We start from the raw sequence: 24,783 nt of genomic DNA on the forward strand, positions 1-24,783 counted from the left end.
CAAGTAAATGTACTTCGCTACTGTCCACCCCTGTCTGGAGGGGCGAGTGAAGTAACCATGCAACAGGTGAAAGGTCCTAGCAATAACGCCAGACTGAAGGGAAGAATTTGAAACTCAAAAACCTTGCTCATGAATGCAACATGCAGAAAGCACCTGTGCCTCTCCCAAACAGGTATCTGAAAACAGGCTTTCTTCAGATGTATACGCACAAACAGTTTCTTTTGCCATATAGCCTGCTCGACCCTTGGCACAGTTGACATTCAGAGGCTGGAGACGTCCTGTCAGGCCTCTGAAATTTGGGATGGGCAGGGAGCTGCCATTTTTTGAGGGGGGGGGGGGACTAGACAGCATCAAGAACAGAATCTGACCTGTCACCTGTTCTTTGTCAGCTCTCAGATGGCCCCTTTTGAGACGAGTGTCAAAATCTCCTTCTGCAAGGGCAGAAGCACTGAGGATATAACTATCCATCTTCAAAGTCTGCTTAAAATGGTTTGCTTTTTAATTAGACTTAAAAGGCCTCTTCTCTCTGAAAATCAAGGAAGAGAAGTGCAAGAAATGGAGCAGCATGCACAGCTGTATCTGCTCCATCAAAGCAAGAGGGAGCAGAGGTCTGCTCATCCAGCAGAGCAATAATAAGGGCTTTGATAGTCCTATCAAGTAGCCCTCTGAGAAGGTTTGGGTCTGGACTTGATAGCACACCCTCAGCATGGTGTTGGTCATGTGGCGATTGCAAAGACATATATACTTTCTGTTCCATATAGAGAGGATTCAGATGCAGCATTCACATCTAGAGCATATGATGAATCATTGTCTGATCCTGCCTCCAAGTCAGATCAGCTCTCTATGGTAGGGCCTTGAGCTGAGAGCAGCTGGATCTCACACTCAGACCCCTCACGTGGGGTAAAGGTCAGATCCGCCCGCAGCTGTGTTAATCATAGCAGAAAGTTCCTCAACCTGTCGGGTCAGGGCTGCTACTGTTCCTGCAAGATCATGCTTCTGTTCACCAGGTCTAAGGACGAGATGGAGGGTTGCTATGGTGTTCATCATCAACAAAAAGTCAGCAAGTGTGGTGTGAGCTTCTTTGGATGCTCATTAGTTTCATGAGATGAAACAGATCACAGAGGTGGCAGGATCCTCTTGGGCCTTAAGTGCATGATCATAACCAAGATAGGACACATAGGCATAAAACCATCCTGTAGGTTACTACATGCTAACACATGGATGATCCCTTTGATTTTATTTTATTAAACATGTTAATCTCAGCAAAGATTAGAATATGTTAGAATGCAGACTACCAACAAAGAAAGAACTAGCAATATATATGTAACCACAGTCTTAAGGACAAACAAGAATACTAATCTTTATTCACTTTCAGTTCACAAGTAAAAATACAATTACCCTTCATTACCCTTTACATTACATACAGCATTGAAAATGTTTCAGCTTATTCTCCTATTACATACATACATCATCATCATCATCATCATTCTCAGGCACTGTACTGATTTAAACAGAATACTGCTGTCGAGGCCAGAGAAAGAAAGGGGAGCTGTGCTTGTATATACCTAATGCCACACACACGCACACACCAACACACACACACACAGTGGGGTGGGGTTGTGATGGATTAACCATGAAACAGGACGCAGCCATTTCCTTCAAGAAGTCATGATTTTCTTCTTTTAATAATAAATTTGGAAATGCCCAAAACGCCTTGTACATTGTCACAGAACTGCAACAGAACCCTAGTACAAAACTGCTCAGATAGTAAATATTCAAGTTACTACAGATTGCTATCCATTAAGGCGGGAGGAAAGCAGAAGTTAGCCTGTAAAGTAGTGAAGGAGCCTGTAAGGGAGTGAAGTCTCTTTGAGATAGAATATCTAGAATAACGATCTGAATATCTTTCATTTTTATTTTAATTCTCTTACATGATGCCAAGTCTATTGTGAATATACTATGAGTTGTTGTATTGTACTGTTGTATTATTAACAGTGATAATATATAAAGCTTATCAATATCAAAAAGTCAACAAAGAATGCATTATTAAATCATTTATTGAAATATAGATCATCTTAATGTACACAGTCTAGATGCATATTAAATCAGGAGGATAACGTCTTGTATTTGGAATAACTACCTACTATTACAGATACTGTACCATGGAATATACTTCATACTGATCTTCCTCTTTACTTCTCATTCTCTCAGAACATTCATTCAACTGTCAACATCACAATGATATCCCTTATAAAGCATTTTAAAATCCATTTTCATCATCATAAACCCTTTTCTCTCAAAAACAAAATGACTAACAACAAACAAAAGGAAAGTTTTAAAAAGTGCAACAGTTTTTTTTTTTTGTTTTTTTTTTAAACGTGCCCATGGAATACATCACAGTCAACAGTATAGACACGAATGCAGGCAGTGACGCAGCTGGTATGGGAAAAAAAAAGAATAGAATAAACTTTACTTTAACACAGTGATGTTGACTTCAGATTATGTAGCAGATGTCTCCTCATATCAGATTATGACCAGCATGTTACTGAGATCTAGAAAGACTCAGGGAGAGCATTTGCAAAGCAATGCCTCAACTGGACTCCCTAAGCTTTTCCTGTTCATATTATATGCCTTGACATAAGTTTTATCATGTTTGTTAATCCCAAACGGAACTAAAAACATAACCTAAATAAGCTGCAACAACTGCGCTTGAGTGTTTAAAAATATTTTTCTGTTATAACAGCATCCATTTTTCCCCAGATACAGTATTAACGTCAAATGTTTGGGCCAATCATGCATAAAACATAACAAAATAGCTGTTAAGCAGACAATAAGCAGAAATATGAGACAGATTATATACATTTTAAATGAAACAAACATCTCAGATTGTAACAGCTACATTGTTGCTTTCAATTACATTGCTAACTTTACTTGTTCAGATGTTGAACAGTCTCTATAAATGCCTGGAGTTTGTTGGACTGGGACAAGCAATTATCTGCCAAAATCATACAGTAGTCGCATGAAGGAATCACCACTGGATGGTTGTATGTCTCTCTGTCTGTGTTGTACTAGCTGTTTGACATAGGGACTGGAACATTCCACCACATACTAACCAGCACCTTCACTGTCTATTGCTTTTACTTTACAGCAACGTAGCAAGTGACATAAAAACGTTTTAACTGTTGTTAAGTTGTAAAGTTTTAAACGTTATCTGTTGTAGCAAGATTGTAAATTTATGCACTTGGAGACTCTCCACCATTCACCGTGTGCAGTCCTTCTGTTTCTACTGTTAATGCACTGGTTTTAATCAGATTTGTGTTTAAAGTAATGTTGTCATTATCCTGGGAACAGGTTAAAAGTTTCAGGAATAACAGTTTACCATAACATTTCTAAGATAGTGCCCTTTAGTTCGATACCTCAAGATTGCATTACATGTTATTAGTTCTCAGTTCATTTCACAAGTCAAAATACGAATATCTTTCATGTTCTTCATATTACATACAGCATTGAAAATGTTTCAGCTTATTCTCTGCTTTTGAATGGTTTTGTACCTTTTATAACATGATTTGCAACTGGCCACAAGCAGCTCATTAACCTGTTTTTTTTAATATTCAGTCATAAATTTCACATGATATTATGTAGCTGCTGAAAAATTAGATTGTGCAACTACACAAAGACTGGCATTAATTGAAGTTCTTCAAGTTGTTCTCCAACTATTTGGTCAAAGTTTAAATTCTTAATTTGGTCATGGCCATAGTATAAGCTTTTGTCCTAAAACAAAACAAAAAAAAGTTGAAGTCACAAAGGTGCATTTAACTTGCAAAGTCAAAGCTAGTCCAAAATGTGTAGCTGTATTCTTCATGGGACTATATAATTTCCCTTGACCCATCCCCATATTCACAAATAATACATATTTATATGCATTAAAATGTAAAAAAATAAAGTTCAAACTGCTGCACTTGAGTCGATAACAATATATGTTCATTTACAGAAAAAGTAGTCCAGGGTTTGTGCTTCTTAGTGAGTGTGTTGTTAAAATCAGATAAGTGGGTGAGAGCGACCTGAACCTGACTGATCCAAAATGGATATTATACCGGTCCAGTTGCTTGTTCATAGATAGCCTGTTTTAAATAAATGTCTCTAGTGGTTCTTGGTTGTTCAGATGGTGTTTTCAGATCTCTGATAAATCCTGGTTTACAATTAAGAATGCCCTCTGAAATAGGATTCTGTACATTTATAAACAAAAACACAGAACATTAAGAAATGAACATAAAAACAGGCTCCTGTTCCGTTCTGATTCCTCCTCAGTTGAAAAAAACAGGCACTCTTACACATAACAGTTCCACAGATAGCCTCATTGAGGGAGGTTCATGCGGTCTAGTCTGCTAAAGCCTCCTGTCCAACAGGGGGTGCCGTCTAGAGAACCAAATCAGCCCAAAATGACTTCACTGCTGAAATAACAGCATCCATGCAGCAAATCAGTTCTTCTCCAGGGATTGGGGGGGTGGTGGTGTAAAGCAGGAAGTAGGAAGGGAAGGAAAGAGAAGTCGTTTTGAGAGGGGCTCAGAGTTTTTTGGTTGGACAGGTGAACGTATCAAAGAGACCACCCTTTTCTGGATGTTTATATTTTTGATGATTGAGGGAGAGTGTACTTTCTCTCTTCCTTTTTCTCTCTCTCTCTCCTTCTCCTTCCCTCTCTCTCTCTCTCTCTCTCTCTTTCTCTCTCACTCACAGGAAACTGTCTTCCACCAGGTCTCCCGAGTCCAGACACATCTCATCCAGCAAAGTGATGTCCTCCAGGGTCTCTCCCTCTCGTTTGGCTAGCGTGGAGCTGCTGGAGCCTGTCTCAATAGCACTTTCCTCAGATGTCTGTGAGCTACATAACACAGAGGCAAAACAGAGTGCATATGAATAACAGCTGACAGACAGAGGATTAAAGCTAAGGTCAAAAACCATCCTCTAACAAATGAAATTATACTTTTGCATGAGGATCTCCCCGAGATATGCAGTTAAGTGACAAACGATGAATGCTTTGGTCGGTCAGTTACCTGTGGCGGTTTCTCTTGCTGTACTCCTCGTCAGACAGCGGGTCGAGGTCAGGGAGGGGAATGATGTACCCGCTGTCAGAGCTGAGACGCTGTTCGTCAAACCCGCTCTCGCGGTCCTTCAGTTTTCCCTGGTTCTTATAGGCCACGTCCACATACGCCTCATTGTTCTGGACACACTGGACCCGGGTCACGGCAGGGTGGTCACTCTTCAGGAAATCACAGTTCACTCGCTCATAGCTCTGCATGTGCAATTACAGAATAGAGTGAGCAAAAGAGAGAGAGAGCACATGACTACATAATATACAGGCTGTCCCTGACCTACCACAGCGTTCCATTCTGATAACTCAATTCTAAGTCTATATATTAACTCTATATTCTCAATATTCATACATGATCCAGTTATTAATTTAATGCAGCCCACTGCTGATTACTCAATCATATTTTAGAACTTTTCTGACAGGGATGTAAATAAAACAAATATTCCCCAGCACTGTCATAAACACTCAAACTTGGAGCCATTTCTTCAGCTGATCAGTGGTTGCTCAAGGGTTAGAGAACCCATAAAGAACCACATTTCCCACCACACCCCTGCTTAAGGTGCTATAACAGGACCTAGCTATTCCCTGGGCCCACAGGACACAAGGAAACGATGGTTTGATGTGCCATGTGTGGTGTTTGTTTAATAGAGTCATTATGGCGAGCCAGCCGACGTTTACTGGGCGCTCGGTCATTAGCGAGACTGGGTTTGGCCTGTGGGGCGTTAGCCAGCTGGAACGTTAGCGCGCTAATCATTATCAGCGGTTTGACTGTTGGCAGCGGATACGCACACGTACCCAAGGGTTCAAAGCCCAGAGTTACACACTGCATTTAAACTACAGGAAGTGGTTGGCGGTTTGTGAGTATGGGTTTAAGAACTTCTCCATTTTATTAGGACTGAGGAAAGAGTGCGCAGCCCAGAGACCAGGCAGCACAAGAACGGGTGAGGAACAGAGGGGCACAGAAAGTGCAGACAGTCGGAACAGGGAGGTACAGAATGAGAATGAGAACAACAGAACATAACTGACAAGAGAGAGACAGACAGAAAGAAAGAGAGAGAGAGAGAGAAACAGAAAGACTTAGAGACCTACCCTCTTATATCCACTGGGCAGAAGTGCTGCCACTGACTCGCTCAGACTGAGGAAAGACGGCCTCTTCTCTGGCTCACTGTTCCAGCATTTCATCATCATTTCATAACTGACAACAAAGAAATCCCAGTCAAATATGCGCACACGCACACACACACACACACACACACACACACACACACTTATACTTCACATCCGCATAAAGCTTACACAGCAGTGACATAAGCCTCTCTTAAAATGTCATACTATCTAAACTTGGTTTATGACCACATATAAAAATGTGTTATGAGCATGTTGGTATACCGTGTCATTCTTTAAATAATTCAACTGGATATTACTTGTCACAATCAAAAGAGACTGGTTTGCCCTAATGGTTCTGTGAGAGGTGAATCTCTTAATGTGTTTAGACTTGACCACCGATAAATATAATCTGAAGTACAATGCGCTCTCCCAGTCTTCTAAACAAGTAATGAAAATGACAGAAAAGTGTAAGTTGATGTTGGGATATACAATGTGATGTGTAGCACATACATGTCATTGGATGCATGCTCGGGTTTGGCCATCCTGTAGCCGCTCTTAATCTTATTGTAGAAAGTGGAGTCGACAACCATTCCTGGGTAAGGGGTCCCTCCTTCAGTGCAGAGAGAACACATATTAATCATCATTAATTTACATCTGCATTCCTACTGCAATCTTTTTGTTATGAGGTAGTTAGCTAAACCTGATTGATGCACTAATTGTAAGTCGCTTTGGTTTAAAAGCCGTCTGCGAATTACCAAATTGTAAATTGTAAACTGTATCTGACCTTATTCTAACTTGGTTACTATTCACTACCTGGATTGAGAATACTTTTGTTCTGTTTCTGTCCATATGAAATGCCACACAAATGCTATATCTAGTGGAACTGTTTGTCAGGTGAACAGGCCAATGCTGAGTTGAGACGTACCCAGTGAGAAAATCTCCCACAGTAAGATACCGTAGGACCAGACATCACTCAGAGTGGTGTAGAGGTTGTCAAAGATACTCTCAGGAGCCATCCATTTCACAGGTAGGAAAGTCTGAAAAAGAGTTCAAAAGTCACCTTCACTTTTACAAGGCAAATATCAGACATATATCAAACACACACAGGTGTATGCTTGCACACATGCACATACACACACCTGCATGCATACACGCACACACACACACACACACACACACACACACAGTCACATACACTCATGCATACACATCAAGGCACAGCTAAAACAGAGGCACTCACGCTTCCTTTGGAGACGTAGTTGTTGTCATGCATGATGTCTCTGGCCAGTCCAAAGTCACAGATCTTCACAATCTTCCCCTGAGACAGCAACACGTTACGGGCTGCAAGGTCTCTGTGCACACACTGCAGAAGAGAACGAGAGATAATAAGAGAGGCAGAGAGAGAGAGAGAAGGAGAGAGAGAATTTTTTTTTAATCACATTTATTGATTGATTGAACTAAAGTTGTTTACTGCAGTTATTGCTTCAGCTTGTGCTACGTTTTAATTTTATCTGTTCGTGCTCCACAACTCTTTCCGTTTTCTCTACTCCTCCCGTTTTCCTTCTTTCCCTTAACCTAGCTGGTCTTTCCATTTAAGCCATTCAGTTTCGCTAGGCGTCCTTAAGAGCCCCTCAGCAGTCGAGTTCACACTGAGTCCACGGACAATACACACGAATCTAAATTAGTACCTTTCTCTGTGTGCCCATATAATAACATGCCAAGCCATCTTCTATTTCCAGCTTCTCTCTCACAGAAGTCAGGCTACATACACAGACACACTCAGAGCCCTGTATTTAAACAGCTAAGCCGAACACCACTCTGCTCAATGGGATAGCCCCGTAACCTGTCAGTCATGTGGCTGCCATGGCAACGTTCGGCTCAGAGCCCTCCCGTCCACAGCATATAAGTCATTCAGGGCGGAGCAGCTCCGCATTGACCTTCTGGTGTGGAACTCTGTGTCTAATATGCATGACCTCATACTAGTTAAACAAAAAAGATATGTCTGTTTAAGAAGATGCCTTTCTCTGGGTGCACTGGCAGAGTTAATTCATATGGAAGAGTATGGGATTATTCATGGTGTAGATAGTTAGGGTAATTAAGTGTTTTTCACAGTCTAGCGTCCATTCAGAGTCAACGTGGCAGTGTTAAATAGCCTAGTCTGGACCAGTGTAAACACTCCTAGAGTTCATTAAAGAGTGCTGAATTTTGCTGTGTTATGCCTTTTCTGTATACTGGCATGAGCTTAGGACAGTCTGGAAAAAGGCTCCCTTAAACAAGCCGCCATCAAAAAGGAGTAAGTAGGTCAGTGCATTGCTTTTTAAAACTCTGGATTTTTTTTATTGTCGCTTTTTGCGTTTCAGAGCAAGCGCTCACTCAGATCAGAACAGAAGTTCAGACTAACATTTAGCACTCTGGTAGTCTTTCTATCCCAGGCCCAAGGAGTCTGTCTTTGACTGATGGCTTATTCATAATGACCCATCATCCCCTGTCCACCAACACGTAGCATGTCTGAATCTGTCCAGCAGAGGGAGCCTCTTGAACACCAAAGCACTGTGCTTTCATTTTCCTGCTATTTCACTCACATTTTTAGAAGCCAAGAACTGCATCCCACGAGCCACCTGGTAGGTAAAGCTGAGGAGATCCGTGGTAGTGAGTCCTTCATTGGAGTTATCAGATAGCAGGTTTTCCATTTCACTCTCTGTGGATTCATTCACACAGACACACACACACACACACACACACACACACACACACACACACATATAAACAAAAATACACAATCAGTCTCATTCTTTACATGGTTCATGTAAATGTCTGTTGACAGTAAATGTGTGAGTGTCTATGACTTTGTTTATGCATACTGTGTCTATTTACGGAGGCATGTTCCAACCAGGGTCCTACTGATGGCAAAGAGAAGCATGTATTAAGATGTGTGTGCTACAATTACCTTGTGTAATTGCAGGGTGCACTGAAGGCAGTGCCCCACTTAAAAACTGCGCAGGGTGGACCCCTTTACTATCGCAGGCTAAACATCAGTGTGCTGTTCCTACACAGCCAAGCCAAACCAGGCTATGGCATGCCAAACTGACCAGCACAGAGAAAGAAGGGAGAAAAGATGGAAAAATATAGACGAGAGAGAGAGACGGACAGACAGAGAACGAGCGAGAAAGAGAGAGGGGGAGAGAGAGAGAGGGAGAGGGAGAGGGAGAGGGGGAGAGAGAGACAGAGAGAGGGAGAGCCAGACAGACAGACAGACAGACTAAGAGAGAGAGAAAACAAAACTAATGTCAAGCCAAGAGCAGGCAGAGGAAGATGTAAGACTATAGGGAGGGAAAGAGACAGAGATAGAGAGACAGAGAGAGAGAGATAAGTCACTCACCGTTGAAGTGTTTGTGAGAGGGTGGATGGTCATAGTCTGATCTCTGGACATGGGAGTATTTTGAGGCGTCACTCCTCTCAAGCATTGGCACATACTGGGTGCTGTCAGCCTGTTTCATGTCCATGTAGTCTCCTTTCCCCTCAAATGACAGGATCACATAGCTACACACACACACACGCACACGCACACGCACACACACACACACACACACACACACACACACACATGGAGAGATGTACAAAACAGTTAAACACTTGCATAACTGCCTCACAGATTTATGTACTGATCCTGTGTTGCAAACTGTATGCACTTCTAAAGCCATCACTGATCAGTGTAATCAGTGTAATTCTACCAGTATAGATTCCACCTGATGTCAGCCAGCGAATTAAATCACTATGTGTGAACAAGCTGCTGATTGGCCGATAGGTGCATGAGATCATCTCACTCTAGGCTTGTTGATTCTGTGAGAACATACAGTAGTGTAATGAGGATCATCTGACCACAATAACACATTGCACAAGGAGCATCACCAGTTTGGATACCGGCCAAATATTATCGTGAAATCTGTTTCGAATGAGGACTGCTGTTTACAGTTGTATTATAGGATCTCCATCTTTTTTTTGAATGGTGCCTGAGATGAGATCATATGCTGTCATGATGAATCATAAGTGAAGTGTGAAAAGACCTCACCCTGTTTGGACCTGTCTCTCAGCTAGGCTCAGCTCAGCTTTTCTCTTTATGCCCCTCTATCAGCCAGCACACAGGTCTGATTAACTGCTACCAAACAACACTCATTCGATTAGAGTGAAACCTGAGTGTTTCATGGCTCGCCATCAAAGCCTTGATTTGATTAAGGTGACACACCAGATGACCTCCACGCACATGCAGATGTGCGCACGCACAAACACACACAAGCGTGTGTGAGACTGTGTGTGTGTGTGCGTGTGCGCACAACCTTCATTAAATGACTGAGTGTATATTAAGAGATTAGTGTGCATGATGAGTAACTTCTCAGTGCCGCTAAGAACAGATCCTGTACATGGCGTTTCATCTTGCTTCTGTTTTTTTTTTAAAACAACAATCTTGGTAAAGCTTCAAACACTTGTAAAATCAGAGGTAAGAGAATAACTGATTAGTAGATGTAAGTATGGTCATATCATGTCATGAGCTTAATGACAGAATGGTGATTGAACATGTACAGAAAATTAAAATCGTGAGTGAGCGCTGTGTTGCCAGATTGGGCAGATTTCCAGCCAAATGAGCTGCTTTTGGTTGGGGTTGTGCTGGTAAAAATGCGTGTGGGCGAGTGGACAAAATTTGGGTCACTTTGCCATGATTTGGGTGGAGTTTTTAAAAATATGACATTCATAAATTGCATTGTGTAGTCATGCAACTGAAATTGACTAACCTCTCCACACCCAATCGTTCATCAAGTCATGGACTGATATAAATTGTCCTCACTCGTGCAGAGGGGAGGTATGTATTACCACACCCACCTGCAGCATATGTTGCACGCTTGCAAGGGTTTCTGCAGATTCACAGTGTAACGGTATTATATTACAACCCAAAAGATGTGTTTACCAACACCTTGTGTTGACTTGAGTGCACTCTGAAGTTTATTTGTAGCTACTCATTACTGGGTGTTTTTTGCCAAAGTGGGAAAACTACAAGAAAACGTATTGGAAAGAAGAATTCGCTCATTCACCTGGCATTACTGACTGTACTAAAACGATGTTCCAGTTGGAAATTTGAATAGCCAATGGTTGTTTGGCTTATGAAGGTAAGACAGTTTTTTGTGTGTTTGTGTTGTTTTAAAAATCTGGATTAGTTGCTGTGCGACAACCATGGTATGTTTCTGTCATGTTGCTTACAACATTACAATGTTATTATAATGCTATGCTGTAGCACAATGGTTAAAATGCTGAATTTCAATTGCTTTTTAGAATACAATAATTTTATATGGGTTTTTTCTTTTCCAGCGGTGGGCCTAGAAACCATCAAACCATCTGGCAACACTGACTGAGCATGTGCAAAAAACCAAAATGCTGAATGAGCATGTGCAAAAAACCAGAAGGGTGCAGGATGAATAGTTCATTGAACCCTAACTGCTAAATCATAGCTTCTAAACCTCACAAGAAACACCTCCACAAACCTAATTCTTTGAATGTCAGCTCCAATACAAGTCATGACTTCAAACAAGTCTATTTTGAGACGTGGAAATATTGGTGTGATGATATCAGTTCTGTGTCCTGTAAACTATTACAGTATTACAACAGGCTATAGATATAGTTTAGGGCATTAGTGAGGGTGAGTGGGAAAAAGGCTGATTCAGAACTAGCCATTAAAGCAAAAGAAGGGGGCTTGTCTCATAGCTAACCTCCTGCTGCTTTCGTCAGCAGGGTTGATGCCAAAGATGTCCAGATCCTTTTTGGCTTTCTCTGGGTGGCGGCTCAGGAAACTGTCCCTGTTCTTGTGCAAGTAGTTGACCAGGTCACCGTAGAAACAGTATTCCGTGATGATGTAGATAGGTCCTGACAGAAGGAAGGAAAGAGAGAGAGAGAGAAACATAGAGAGAAGTCACACTCAGAGCTAATCTTATCAGAGGCTTGTAAAACTGCTAAAAGCACAGTAAGTAAGGCAACATTTTACACTGCAGTAAAAAGCAGCCTGTAAAAATTCCACAACCACAGAGCCAACCACACAGAGTCTGTCACCGCCCTTCACTTTGCCTGACACCACTTACACACACACACATACACACACACACACACACACACACACACGCTGAGCGAGTCAGGGAGTGTGCGATTGTATCTGTAAATTTATCCTTAAATATCTGTAAGTGTGTTTGTGTGTGTTAGTGTACCTGATTTAGTGCAAGCTCCCAGCAGGTTGACGATGTTCAGGTGAGGACCCAAGTGAGTCATGATCTTCAGCTCTGACATGAGAGCCTGCTTCTCACTAGAGCGAGCAGTCGCTGAAGAACCCATCCATGACAAATAAAAAATCAGTCAGTTAACATCAGAACATTCATACATCCACCCACAGATACAACAATCTTTGGTCAAATGTTTGGTTCTTGACAGATATGTTCAATGTTTCCTTCTGAAAATGCCATTTACAAAGACAGTATTCATTCTGGAGCCTTTATGGTTTGAAAGCTTTGTATATTATCTTGAATAAAGCATTGACATATCATACTGCGAAAAGCTTTGATTGGTTAACTCACGTTTAAGCATCTTTACAGCCACCTTCATAACCGGTTGTGACCGGCTGAGTCCATAGGCAGTGCCCTCCACCACTTTACCAAACGCTCCAGATCCCAGGACACGACCTGACAAGCACATACATGCACACACTCTCAAAACAATACCAGTGACACATGGAAGCAGAGAGGAACACAACACATTCACTTTCACTAACTCTCTCTCTCTCTCTCTCTCTCTCTCTCTCTCTCTCCCTCTCTCTCACCAAATCTCGCTCATTTTAGCTTTTAAGTATATTCATGCATACATTACCACATATAAGCACGATTAATCATAAGATAACACGACCAGAATCTAACAGTCATATAAACAAAGTAGCACCACAGGGTGACCACTGTGTAACGGCAGTCAGACCGGCATGTGTGCTCTCAGCTCACCCAGAACGAGGCCATCACGTGGGAATTCCCAGCGGGAGTCATATGGCAACTGCATGGGATCCACATAGATGTACTCATGTCCATCAGGACTGACAGACTCGATGACCCGCCACCGGATCTCATACCGTGGCTTCTGCAGCAGGCGCACACACACACACACACACACACACACACACACACACACACACACACACATAGACACACACAGACACACACACACACACACACACACACACATAGACACACACAGACACACACAAACAAAGAGAAAGAATCACAGACATCAGAGCACCACTCATCTGTTCCCAGAGCAGAATGAGAATGAGAGGAAAAATTAACGTTGTGGTAAATCAGGCCCCTGTAGGTCTTCACTAAAGCCCCGTGTTACAAGGCTCATTTAACTGAGCGTCGTCATAGCACGCAACAAATGGACGACCCATTACTGGTTTTCAGACTGGTTTTCATTATTTATATACTGAACAGACAAGTGAGGGAGAGAGTGTGTGAGTGAATTAGTGAGTGATCATTACAAGTGAGTGGGTATGTGAGAGAGGGGGAGAAAAAGTGATGAACTGAGTGAGAGGAGTAGGTGGATGAATCTGTAAATGCTGGAGTAGGTGAATGAGTGAACGAGTGAATGAGTACCTGTTTCCAGATAATGACCAGCACAATGAGTGAGATGATGACAATGACCAGTAGTACGAGAACTGCGGCCGCCACAGTAAGCTCCGAGTGTGGACCTGAACATGACGTCAACGCGGTAACATGGGGAGCAGAACAAAGACCTATCAATGCCAGCAATCAAATAGTGCCCTTCCAAAATGCTGTACTGCTCATGAAGGCCAATCTGTTTAATGTGTCACTCTGAGACTGACTGGGCTGTTTGAATCCAGGCAGAATGAAAGTCTGGCTAAATGGATAAATAAGCAGGGGGAATGTTACGGAGAGAAAGAAATGTGGGACCCATGACACATGAGGAATCTATCAGAGACTACATGGGGAACCCAACATGCCATATGGATTTTTCTAAATGAAGGTAACAGATGTAATGTCAAGCAGTGAGGGGCATTATGTGCCAGAAAAGAATTTCTCCTGGACACACACACACACAGACATAAACACACACACACACACACACACACATGCATGCACACATATGCTTAAGCTCTTTCTCCTAAAAACATCATTACTGAAGCTCTAGGGGTTTGAATTATCTGTACCAAAAGGTGTGAGGGGTGGGTGGGTGGCTGGGTGTGAGAATGTGTGTTAAGCCAGATGGTTCTGTTTGTCTCTGGAGCAACTAGTATCACACTACAAAAGTCAAAAGATTGCAGGTTTCTCATATAACCCTTTCTCTCAAAACCACAGTTACACATACAGATTCAGGCCACAGATTAGAACATTGAAAACCATCACTGAGTAAACAAACAAGATCAGAGACAGTGTCTTCAAGAACTCACTGTGAGGTCTAAATGTTATCTGAGCTTTTCTTTGTCTGCTTCTTGAGCACCAGGCTCAGTGTAGAACATGCAAATTACAAATGCAAATCAACTCGACAACTGAACAGAGGCAATGAAAGCAGTGCACCACGGGGGAAGGCAGGGATACAGGAGGAGATGCATCTGCGTCAACTCTTACCGTTGGCCACCAGTTTGACCTCACGGGTGACGAAAGCTTTCTCGTTTCTGGCCAGGCATCGCACAGCCAGCGTGTTCTCCAGGTGGCCAAAGGTAAGCTGACTCTCCAAATTGTTGTCTTGGTCAATGTGTGAGTGCATGGTAACCTCAGTGGAGTTGGCTGGTAAAACTGACCACTGAGATGAGTCATTGGCACAGCTAGAGAGGACAGACCGAGATGGAAAGGTCAGAGTAATGTCAAATGTGTGAACCACCGGAAACCGCAATCGGGTAAAGAAAGACAAGGTCAGAGAAGAACGACTGAGAAGAGAGATGGAAAAAACAAAACAAAACGATGAATGGTAAACAGAGGTGGTGACTAAAAAGAAGAGAATGAATGAAAGCTCTCTTACTCTTTAATGTTTTTGCAGATGTACCATTCCACCTCTGGAATAGGCTGTCCCCTCACAGTACATACCACAGACTGGCCCAGGGCAGACCCATGGTGAATGTCCATCAGGTTCACTATGTCTGCAGGCACTGCACAGAAAAACACGGGTCCTCATAAACACACGTTAACGTACTCACACAAACAACCATGAGTTAACCTGCACACGCAACAGAAATACGGGCTGACGCTGGTCAAGGCCGTGACAGAAACGCGAGTCAAAACAAAATACAAGCATACCCAAATTAAACACATGCAAAACACAGGTAAATACAACTGACACAAAAAAAGAGAAAAGTAAACAAAAGAGCACAGAGGAAAAAAAACCTAAACAAATAAAAGCAGAAAGAGAGAAACAAAGGAGACAAGAAGCATGCATGGGCACAGGTAAACAGGGAAGGCAGCTGAGAGACATGCAAATGCATGTAAATGAGGGAATACAGCAGGACAGAGTTAACAGTAGAGGGCTGATTCTCTGTTGGAGAGGCTCGGTGCTTATTGACGTGTTAACAGCACAAAATCAAAGGTCTCGCTCTTTTTTTTTTTGTTCCTCACCTTTGACCTGTAAGCTGAAGCTGTAGGCGATGGTTTGGTTTGCCAGCTCTGCTCTGACTGTGTAGTTTCCACTGTCCTCTGCTTTGGCCCGAATTAGGGTCAGAACCGTCTGGTACCTGGAGATAAGACAAAACAGCTGCCATTATACCCTCCAACCCCCAATCCTACTCCGTGTAAAACAACATAACAGCCAGTGTATTTCAATACAAGATGTATTACAATTTCCATGTGTTCAAACGTATTTTCACATAGAAATTAAAAAAAACAACAACATTTAAATAATGTCAACGATTCACTTCTGTCACAGTCCCAACAATAGTTTTGGAGCTAATGCAGGTTTGAGGGGGAAGTGAGGGTCGGGGTTGAGTCTGACCTGGTCTCACTGATCTGATGCAGGCTAGTCGTTAATTCTGCAGAAACATCCCTGAGAACAACGCCGTCTTTTAACCACGTGACCCGGGGAGCGGGAAGAGACTCGATAACAGCTCTGAAAACCCTGACGTCATCCAAGTCAGCTGACTCGTCCTGGGTGAACATAGGCACCATGGAGACAAACTCTTCCTCTGTGTAAAAGAGAAGACATCAAGAAACGAAGACTTACTCATATTCATCTCATATGAAACTGGATTTTGTATCACCGCATCACCGTTGTATGATCATAAACAGACATGGATACCAGCTTACAGGTGGCACAGTTGCAAAATGAAGGTGAATTTAGGATTTGTGCGTGTGTGTGTGTGTGCGTGTGCGTGTGCGTGTGCGTGTGGGTGTGCGTGTGCGTGTGTATGTGTATGTGTATGTGTATGTGTATGTGTATGTGTATGTGTATGAGGCCCATACCATAGACATTGATTTGGAGTTCTTTGGTCTGACCCTGGTTGCTCATGATGTCAGTGATGGAGCAGGCGTAAACACCGCTGTCTTTAGTTGAGGCCCTCGACACAGTCAGGGTGTAGACAATCTCCATGTTTCTCTTATCCTCCTTCACCATCTTCACTCCCCGACCAGCCTGGGAGCCAGAGAACAAGGGAACGAGGTTAGAAGAGAGTAAAATGCTCAATAATGGTACGAGAGATGACCACAGCATTAGCAGTTTATAGAAGCACAACAGCAGGTGCTAAGATACAAATTTACAAACTGACACATTGAAATTAATATTCAGAATTGATTTATACATTTCATAACACAGTTATATCTGACACAACTCATTATTACCTGTTTATTAGCATTAGTGAAGCAATTAATACAAAGAATCTTTTAAGTTATAAACCAAGACATTAAGACAGCAAAACTTTAATAATAATTAGAATACAAACACACACATATTTTATGTGTAAATCTGGGTGGACGATATGCCTTTATCGTCACACTACATGATAAGTAAAAAATGGTCAAATAAATTCAATATTCATCTGAATAACAGGCACAGAAACAAAACAAGAAGTGCCAAAATGTCAATTCAGTTATCAAACAGAATCAAGTGAATATATACTGGCCATCAACAAACGTGATGATAAGACTAAACCACCAATGATTACAAACTGATATCTTTAATAAAACATCTAAAACAAATGCACTTTTAAGCTGCGTTTTTTAAATCATGAATGCAAATGAAAGCACAAACACAAAATAAACTTTAGATCCTTGTAATGACACTAGAGTTATATCACCAAACACTATATATATCATATTTTAAGGTCTTTCTACATATTCTTCACTCGTATCATCCACTGAGCATGACTTGAGCATGTTTCTGTAATAGCTACATCTCAGTCATGATGTCTCTTTACTCACAACTTTGCCAGGGTACTTCCAGTGATCCTCCAGCATCTCACTGCCTCTGGCTACGCAGCTTACCCTGATCGTCTCTCCCACCAGCAGAGCGGTCTTCTCCGCTTTCAGGTCCACATGGAGCGCAGAACCACCTGAGACTTTGAGAGAGAGAGAGAGAGAGAGAGAGAGAGAGATGTTAAGGCTATCTTACATTAATAATAATCTGAAGAGGAAGTCATTGAAGCAGAGAGGAAGCTGTTATGTACAACGTCTCCTTTTGTGTTAATATTGTCTAAAAACATCTTCAGAGTAATGAGTGTATCCGTTTGTCTCTTTCTTCTTTTAGACCAGGCACGCCCAAAATAATCAAACTTTAACCCAAATGTATGTACTTTACTTTGTTTATTAAACTTGTAAGAAAGATATCTCTCTGTGTCCTACTCTGACCATAGTATCCAACCTGAAGTGTCTGTATTTTGAATGAAATATTTTTCTCGAGAGTGACACACACCTAACCAGCCATGGACAATGTACTCCTCGCTGATGTACTCCTGTCCGTTAATGAGGGCTTTGCAGATGTAGGTGCCGGGATTGAAGAGGCCGACAAAGCCCCTCTTACTGTCGTATTGACTGGGCACCACCTGCTGAGTCTCCATGTGCACCAGTGTGACGTTAGCACTGGGGTCAGACACACGACAGGGCACCTCCATCTCCACGTGATCCGTCAGGACGTGGTTACCAAAAGGGACCATAGAGGGAACAAAGGGTACATCTGGATCTGTTTGTGTGTGTGTGTGTGTGTGTGTGTGTGTGTGAGGGGAGAGAAGAGTAAGAACAACAGTTATCAAGATGACAATTCAGAATTGTCAAGTTTTGGTCATCCACACAGAACGCAGGATGGCTATTTAAGCTAAAGGTAGTCAAAGCCTGTTGGTTAAAATACCTGTTTGAGCTTACCTTTGTCTATAGTTTTCACTCTCAAGGCATGCCTATAATTATACACACACACAAACTTGCAAACACATACACACACACGCACACACATGCACACACACACACGCGCGCACACGTACGCACATTCATTTTAACACTTCATACCTGGCACATAGACGTAGATGCTGCTCTCTTCTGTCTGATTGCCACTGTAGTAATAGCAGGAGTATTCTCCTGTGTGTTCAGCTGTGGCATTGTCAATGGTGATGGTGGAGACAAAAAGACTCCTCTTGTGTTCCAGGGTTTGTTTTGCCAGGGTGATGGGAGAGTCCCAGGCAAGCTCATCAACTCCTCTGCAGGTCAGCCTGAAGGTGGAGTGCAGGGTGACCAGTAGAGTGTCTCTCTGGGGCCATAGCACTGGAGCTGACAAAGACTGCACCAGCATTGGGGTGGGAGCTGATACACACACACACACACACACACACACACACATACACACACACACACACACACACACACACACAGATACATATCTCAGTACATGGACAGGTATAGAATTTTAGGAACACACAAATCATAAATACATCATCAAATGTTCATTCATTGAAGACGTCCATGTAGATATCAGTTGTTTCAAGTGCCTCAAATGCATAAATGTATACATGTATGGAAAGTTACCTTTGACCTGCAGTGAAAAGGAAAATTCTGCAGTGTGGGGGCCAGCAACAGCCAGAATTTTGTATGTCCCACTGTCCTCCTCTAACGGGTGTTTCAAAACCAGCACACTCTCATACCTGAACAAGACAAAAAAAACAAAGACTATAAAACTGTTCTGCTGCTACTATAGAGATCTTACAAAAACATGTTATTACATAACTCTCAAGTACCACTTTGCTGAGTAACATTGTTTTTTACCTTAAACCTTGTACATGCACGGTCCTGGCACTAACATAGTTGCTGTTGAGCGGGACGCCGTCTTTGAACCACGTGACAGTGGGGACGCTGTCGGACTCAATATAGATGGTGAATTCTGTCTCCTCCAGGAGAGAAGCTATCTCTTCTGGCCCAATTCCACTGGGATGCACCAGTACAAATGAACTCTCTTCAGGAGAAAAGAAAGAGAGAGAGAGAGAGAGAGAAAGAGAGGGAGAGAAGTGAGAGAAGTGTTGTCAGTGTGCCTGTCCTATTTTGGCTTCAGCTCAAATGGCTCCCACCTGTAATCATCTAATATCTCCAAGGGTTCTGATTGGACTGGGAAAGCACTTTTCCATAACACGTTATTAAGACTGGATACCAAGCAATCATATTTGTATTATGAAGAATGTTGATCCAATAGAACTGAAAATGTACAAGTTCACGTTTGCATGCAAATCTGGGTTGGACAGTTATGCTGTGTAAAGGTCATATAGGCTTAAACACACTGTTTTCTCAGAATGGTAAATGTGGGAGGTACCGTGGACGTGGACTGCAGCACGGGTGGATTTTGTATGATTACTATGCAGGTGGGTGACACTGCAGTCATAGAAACCACTGTCATTAGTGGAAGCCTGTGATACACTGAGGACATACTGGACTCTGTCGGGGAAAACCTCCATCATCTGAACCGCATCTGCAGCCTGGTGGAGTAAAATATAGGGAGAGAAGGAGAGAGAGAGAGAGAGAGAGAGAGAGAAAGAGAGAGGGAGAAGGAAAGAAAGAGAGAGAGACATTTAAACATACAATCTGACACACACACACACACACACACACACAGAAAACCCACTGAAAATCCACACTCTTCTCTCACTCTCTCTAATTTCCTCAGCTCCAAACCCTCTTTTTCTTTCTTTCTCTCTCTCCTCTCTCTCCCTCTCTCTCTCTCTTTCTTTCTCTCCCTCCTCTCTCTCTCTGTCTGTTTCTCTCCCTCGGTCCCTTATACAGACAGATCTGCTTTTTGCTCTGCTCTCTGTAACAGGGTGGCGGTTGTGTTTGGGAGTGTGTCCATCTGTCAGTGGCGATGGTTAAAGAGTGCTGGGACTCAGAGGACATAAATCAGTGTTCCAGGAGCTTTTTAAAGGCCTGTAATCACGGCCCAGAGCAGTGAAGTGAGCTCCAGCCTGACTGGGCTCTGGAAAAGGACTCAGAGAAATGCTACACAAAACCAGACGTCTCCTCACTACGGGAATTCATCTTTCTCACTCAGTCACATACGTTCTCTCTCACACAGGACGGCCGTGTACACAAGATCAGAGTACACACTTGATAAAAATACAAACAAAAGGCACACATTAATAAATGCATACACGCAAACACAGCGTGCTGTGTTGATGACACAAAAACACACAGTAGAAAAACATATATATATGCACAGATGTCCTTCCACATAAACATAAGCCCAGTAAACTCCTGCAGAAATACACAAGTCAAACAGGTCTCCTCTGACCTCTAACTAACAGTTATACCCCCACCACACACACACACACACACACACACACACACACACACACACACACATTTCAAAGTTTACAGCGGACAAGAGGAGGTTAGGATACACATCTGTCTCACATACCCAAGGTCAAGGGGGTTAAAAACAGTCATACGGTGCTCTGATTATCCGTCATTTTTTCTTTTGAACTTTCTCTCTTTACACATTTTCTGTCTTTCACCTCTTTCAACTGCTGACTGAAAAGGTTAAAGATAACAAGCATGTGGTGACCCAACTGTACCACATGGACCAATCAGAGCGGACCATAGACCCAGTGGAATGGACAGAGCAGGACACATATGGTAGTTTAAAACTCGGGAACGAAAAGATGGTGAAGAGAAGTCCTTGCCTGTTTTCTGGGGTGCAGCCATTCCTGCCGGTACAAAGGTCCAGGTGGGACAATACAAGTGAGACTGAAGGGTTGGCCCACTTTAATAGAATCCGCACTGGCCCTCAGCTTCACGTTGAAGTCTTGTTCTGAGGGAGGTTAAAAACACAGAGCCAGTTAATTATTTCACATTAACAGAACTGTGAGAGAAATCAACACTAACTCTCTCTCCTACATGGCCCTTCTCCAACGCTGCCCTTGCAGAGACATTAAAATGAAGAACTTGTAGTCCCTGTTCCCATCTCGACCTTGAATCTTTACAGAGTATTAGAGAAACACTACTGTTATCATCCTCGTTGTATTTCTCTCTCTTCCTTTCTTTTCTTCTGTATAAACAGGTTTTGTCTTTTTTTGACTTCCGCTACAGCAACCCCTTGCTCCTCACAACGTTTACATGAGGACAACGTTGTCACTCTCACTGATATGACGTCCAGCTCTGTGGATGATGTGACCCAAACACTTCTTTGACTTCATATCCCTAAATGGCATTTGATAGTATTTCCAATAAAATTAAACTTAAAAAGACCAAATCACTCTTTAATGCACAAATAACTGTCCATCAAATTTTAGTAGCACGCGGATAGTCACAAAATGACTAACCTAAGAATGAACTGCATTTGAAACGACACACTGACAACTAGACTTGGATTTACGTATCTGACCTTTGAGGGTGTATGTGATGCTGGTAAATTTGGCGCCATTGACGGTCGTCACACATTCATAGAGACCAGGTGGAAAGCGGCCGATGAAACCTTTTTTGTTGTCATACAGTGCAGTCACCTCCTGCTCGCTCGGCAAACTCTTCAGAACAACCTGCGACAGTGGGTTGGTCACTCGACATGGGATAATGGTTCCATCCTCACTGATTTCTACGCTGTCGTTCTCCGGGTTTTCCGGCACAAATGGAACTTCGGGATCTAGAGCAAACAAAACGATAATGTCAATTTGAAACAGATGATGGATACGGTAGAGCTGTATGTTAACCAAGTATTTATTCTGGCTATTTTTATCCATTTGTGTGTGCATTATGGATTTTTCGTTGACACCTGGAACGAAAATGTAGATTTCGGCTACATTGTCCTCCTCTTCACTCCCTCGTACACCACCCATTGTCTCATACACGCACTTATAGTATCTGGTGTGATAAGCTGCTGCATCATCGATGAACAATGTCGCAGTATAAAATCCGGGAAGCACATATGTGTTGTTCGGGACCGGCTCATCCCAAACCACGTTTTTCTTTCCGGTACAGCTGATATTGAACATCGTGTGTGGTTCTACAATAAACTCTTCTTTATCCGCTTTATCTGAGACGATGGTTGGCGGAGAGGAAGCGCATTCAATTTCTTTGATATCTGGAGAGAAAATTGCGGTTAGTTACTTGCCAGCTATTTTAATATTATTATGGTTTATGAAGGAAATCAGCATATACAAATTCCATTTAAATTACAGCATGAATGTTACTTTTCTAACATTTCAAATCAGATTTCTTAAATCTAAAAGCCAAACAAAAAACACAAGAGTTGCCCAGATACGACATTGTGAAGACATGTTCATTTCTTTGTTTTTACCTGAAAGTATTTCGATTAAGACAACTCCAATCGTGAGAAGTGTCTTCAACACACCCATCCTCGCTAATGTTGTGGTCAGCTGAAAAAAATGACAAAAAAAGATCTGTTTCACATTTGTTCGTTCAGCCTTTAAGAACAAGTTGGACAAGCAAAGCGCAAAGTAGCACAAAGCAAAACTCACATAAAACATGACTTTTTTCAGATTAGGTGGACGGATCAATACGCGTCCACTGGTTGTTTTAGCCTGTTAATTACGATGTACTTTCCTAAGAAATGCAAATGGAAAGCGCTACTCCTCCTGCTTGTCTAGAAAACTAGAAGAGTCACCTGTTGCACCCAATATTAGGCCTAGATCTTGAAAGGACAGCATAAAATTAACCACAGCAAAATCTGATTGGTTTTGTTCCAAAGTATGCCTCTTTGTCATTGGAAGTGTTGGACAGCGCTGAATCATTACAATGACCCCAGCTTCTCAAGTTAGCGGAGAAGAGAGCTGATTTAAAAGTACCCACTAGGGGGCGACAGAGTACACGTTTTTTTCGGAGCGGCAACAATACACAGTTCGTGATCACAGCGCAAAAGAGACACTAAATCACGCATATTATCATCCAGTTTCCCGGTGAATAAGTTTTTTAATTTCACGATGCGTGATTGGACCCGTTACTCAGACGAAAGCCGACAGCAACACAACGTCCTTTTAGGTTTAAACTAATTGCCTCGATTTCTCTAAGTGGACATGAGTTTGGTTTAAGGCGCTTGTCAGAGAACTCATTGAAGCAAGTGTTTCCAATCAGGCGCGCCTGGACTCGAAACAGTGGTCGACAGACATTACGTGCGTCTGTGTTTTATATATGTGTCTGGCGTTGAAGCAGCCTACATGAGATGCTCGGACTCCATAGATTCCCTCAACGCCAATGAGACGGTTACGGTCATGTCAACTGGCCAGTGTGCATTCCGGTTTACGTACTAATTTTTATCAACGCGCAGTACTGAGATATTTTGCGAGGAGAAACGGCAGTAGGCTTAATTAAACTTAATAATATGCATTATGCCGACATCATTTTCTCGGCAATTACATTTGCTTTTCGCCTTACGCTAAAGTGTTTTCATGTAAAAAAAATAGTGGTGTAACACTTTTTTAAAATTAATGTAAGGACTACCACATTTGTTTTAAACTGCCTGAGAAGAAAAAAAATCTTCCTTCATGGAAAGATTGGCGGATTGGCAAATACTTAAAACTGTTGACATAATCAAGTTAAAACGAGTCCACTTCTGTTCCTTTACTGCTGTCGGACGCCAGCACGCCGTTTGTTCATGTCCTACGTGGCTGTGCCCGGACGAGCTAATTACCCTTAGCGAATCTGGGGGGTTGTTGAGAAGCTGTAATTAAGTGACCGTCTGTCCTGGCCTTTTTGAACGTCAAACACTGGCGTGGGAATTCATGCCTAAACTAAGTCCGAGAATGACAAACGTATAATCCGTTTTGACAAGCTTAGGCACCGTGGCGCGTGGTTACTCTCAGCGCGCTACTCCAAACAAGCGATGACAAGATTGTTTTCAGTCCGAGCTAGAAGGCACAAGTTCAGGCTGGATCCGTTCAACACTCCCCTGCTGATCTCCACTCCCTCATCACCAACCAGCTACCTTCCGCCCACTCGCAGATGCACAAATGTCTGCAAAATTCTATCAATCTGCTGCGCTTGACACTTTGGGCAACAGCTGAGAATGGGTTGTTTCACTTCAGTCTCCTCCACAGTCACCCTACAGTTTGAATCCAGTCCCATATGTGCAAAATCAATTTCCATGGGAGCAGAAAGAGA

At 42.5% G+C, this 24,783-nt stretch overlaps 1 protein-coding gene across 1 annotated transcript; it reads right to left on the reverse strand.

The window, feature by feature from the left end:
* Positions 1 to 4,728: 4,728 nt before the first annotated feature.
* On the reverse strand, positions 4,729 to 23,021 carry pdgfra (platelet-derived growth factor receptor, alpha polypeptide). The gene is made up of 28 exons (XM_030771148.1): positions 22,964 to 23,021; positions 22,439 to 22,747; positions 22,046 to 22,309; positions 21,354 to 21,481; positions 19,994 to 20,156; positions 19,456 to 19,642; positions 19,219 to 19,334; positions 18,706 to 18,996; positions 18,119 to 18,385; positions 17,629 to 17,759; positions 16,675 to 16,843; positions 16,208 to 16,397; positions 15,835 to 15,950; positions 15,245 to 15,371; positions 14,854 to 15,050; positions 13,861 to 13,955; positions 13,216 to 13,348; positions 12,802 to 12,906; positions 12,439 to 12,549; positions 11,950 to 12,103; positions 9,573 to 9,733; positions 8,776 to 8,891; positions 7,434 to 7,556; positions 7,119 to 7,230; positions 6,704 to 6,803; positions 6,176 to 6,281; positions 5,049 to 5,287; positions 4,729 to 4,876 (listed from the first exon to the last, which is right to left on the reverse strand). The coding sequence occupies exons 1-28, from the start codon at positions 23,019 to 23,021 to the stop codon at positions 4,729 to 4,731; spliced, it is 4,416 nt and encodes a 1,471-aa protein (XP_030627008.1).
* Between the last annotated feature and the right edge of the window lie 1,762 nt (positions 23,022 to 24,783).

Source organism: Chanos chanos, chromosome 4 (genome assembly GCF_902362185.1).
Source record: "Chanos chanos chromosome 4, fChaCha1.1, whole genome shotgun sequence".
Classification (NCBI taxonomy): Eukaryota; Metazoa; Chordata; class Actinopteri; order Gonorynchiformes; family Chanidae; genus Chanos; species Chanos chanos.

Bases quoted from the DNA above. Each gene is read 5' to 3' on its own strand.
- pdgfra (XM_030771148.1), bottom strand. From the start codon at position 23,021: ATGGGTGTGTTGAAGACACTTCTCACGATTGGAGTTGTCTTAATCGAA. The intron at 19,335-19,455 runs GTAAAAAACAAT...TGTCTTGTTCAG, and splicing joins GTGCATGTACAAGGTTTAAG to GTATGAGAGTGTGCTGGTTT. The intron at 13,349-13,860 runs GTACTCATTCAC...CGCCTGCTGCAG, and splicing joins TGGTCATTATCTGGAAACAG to AAGCCACGGTATGAGATCCG.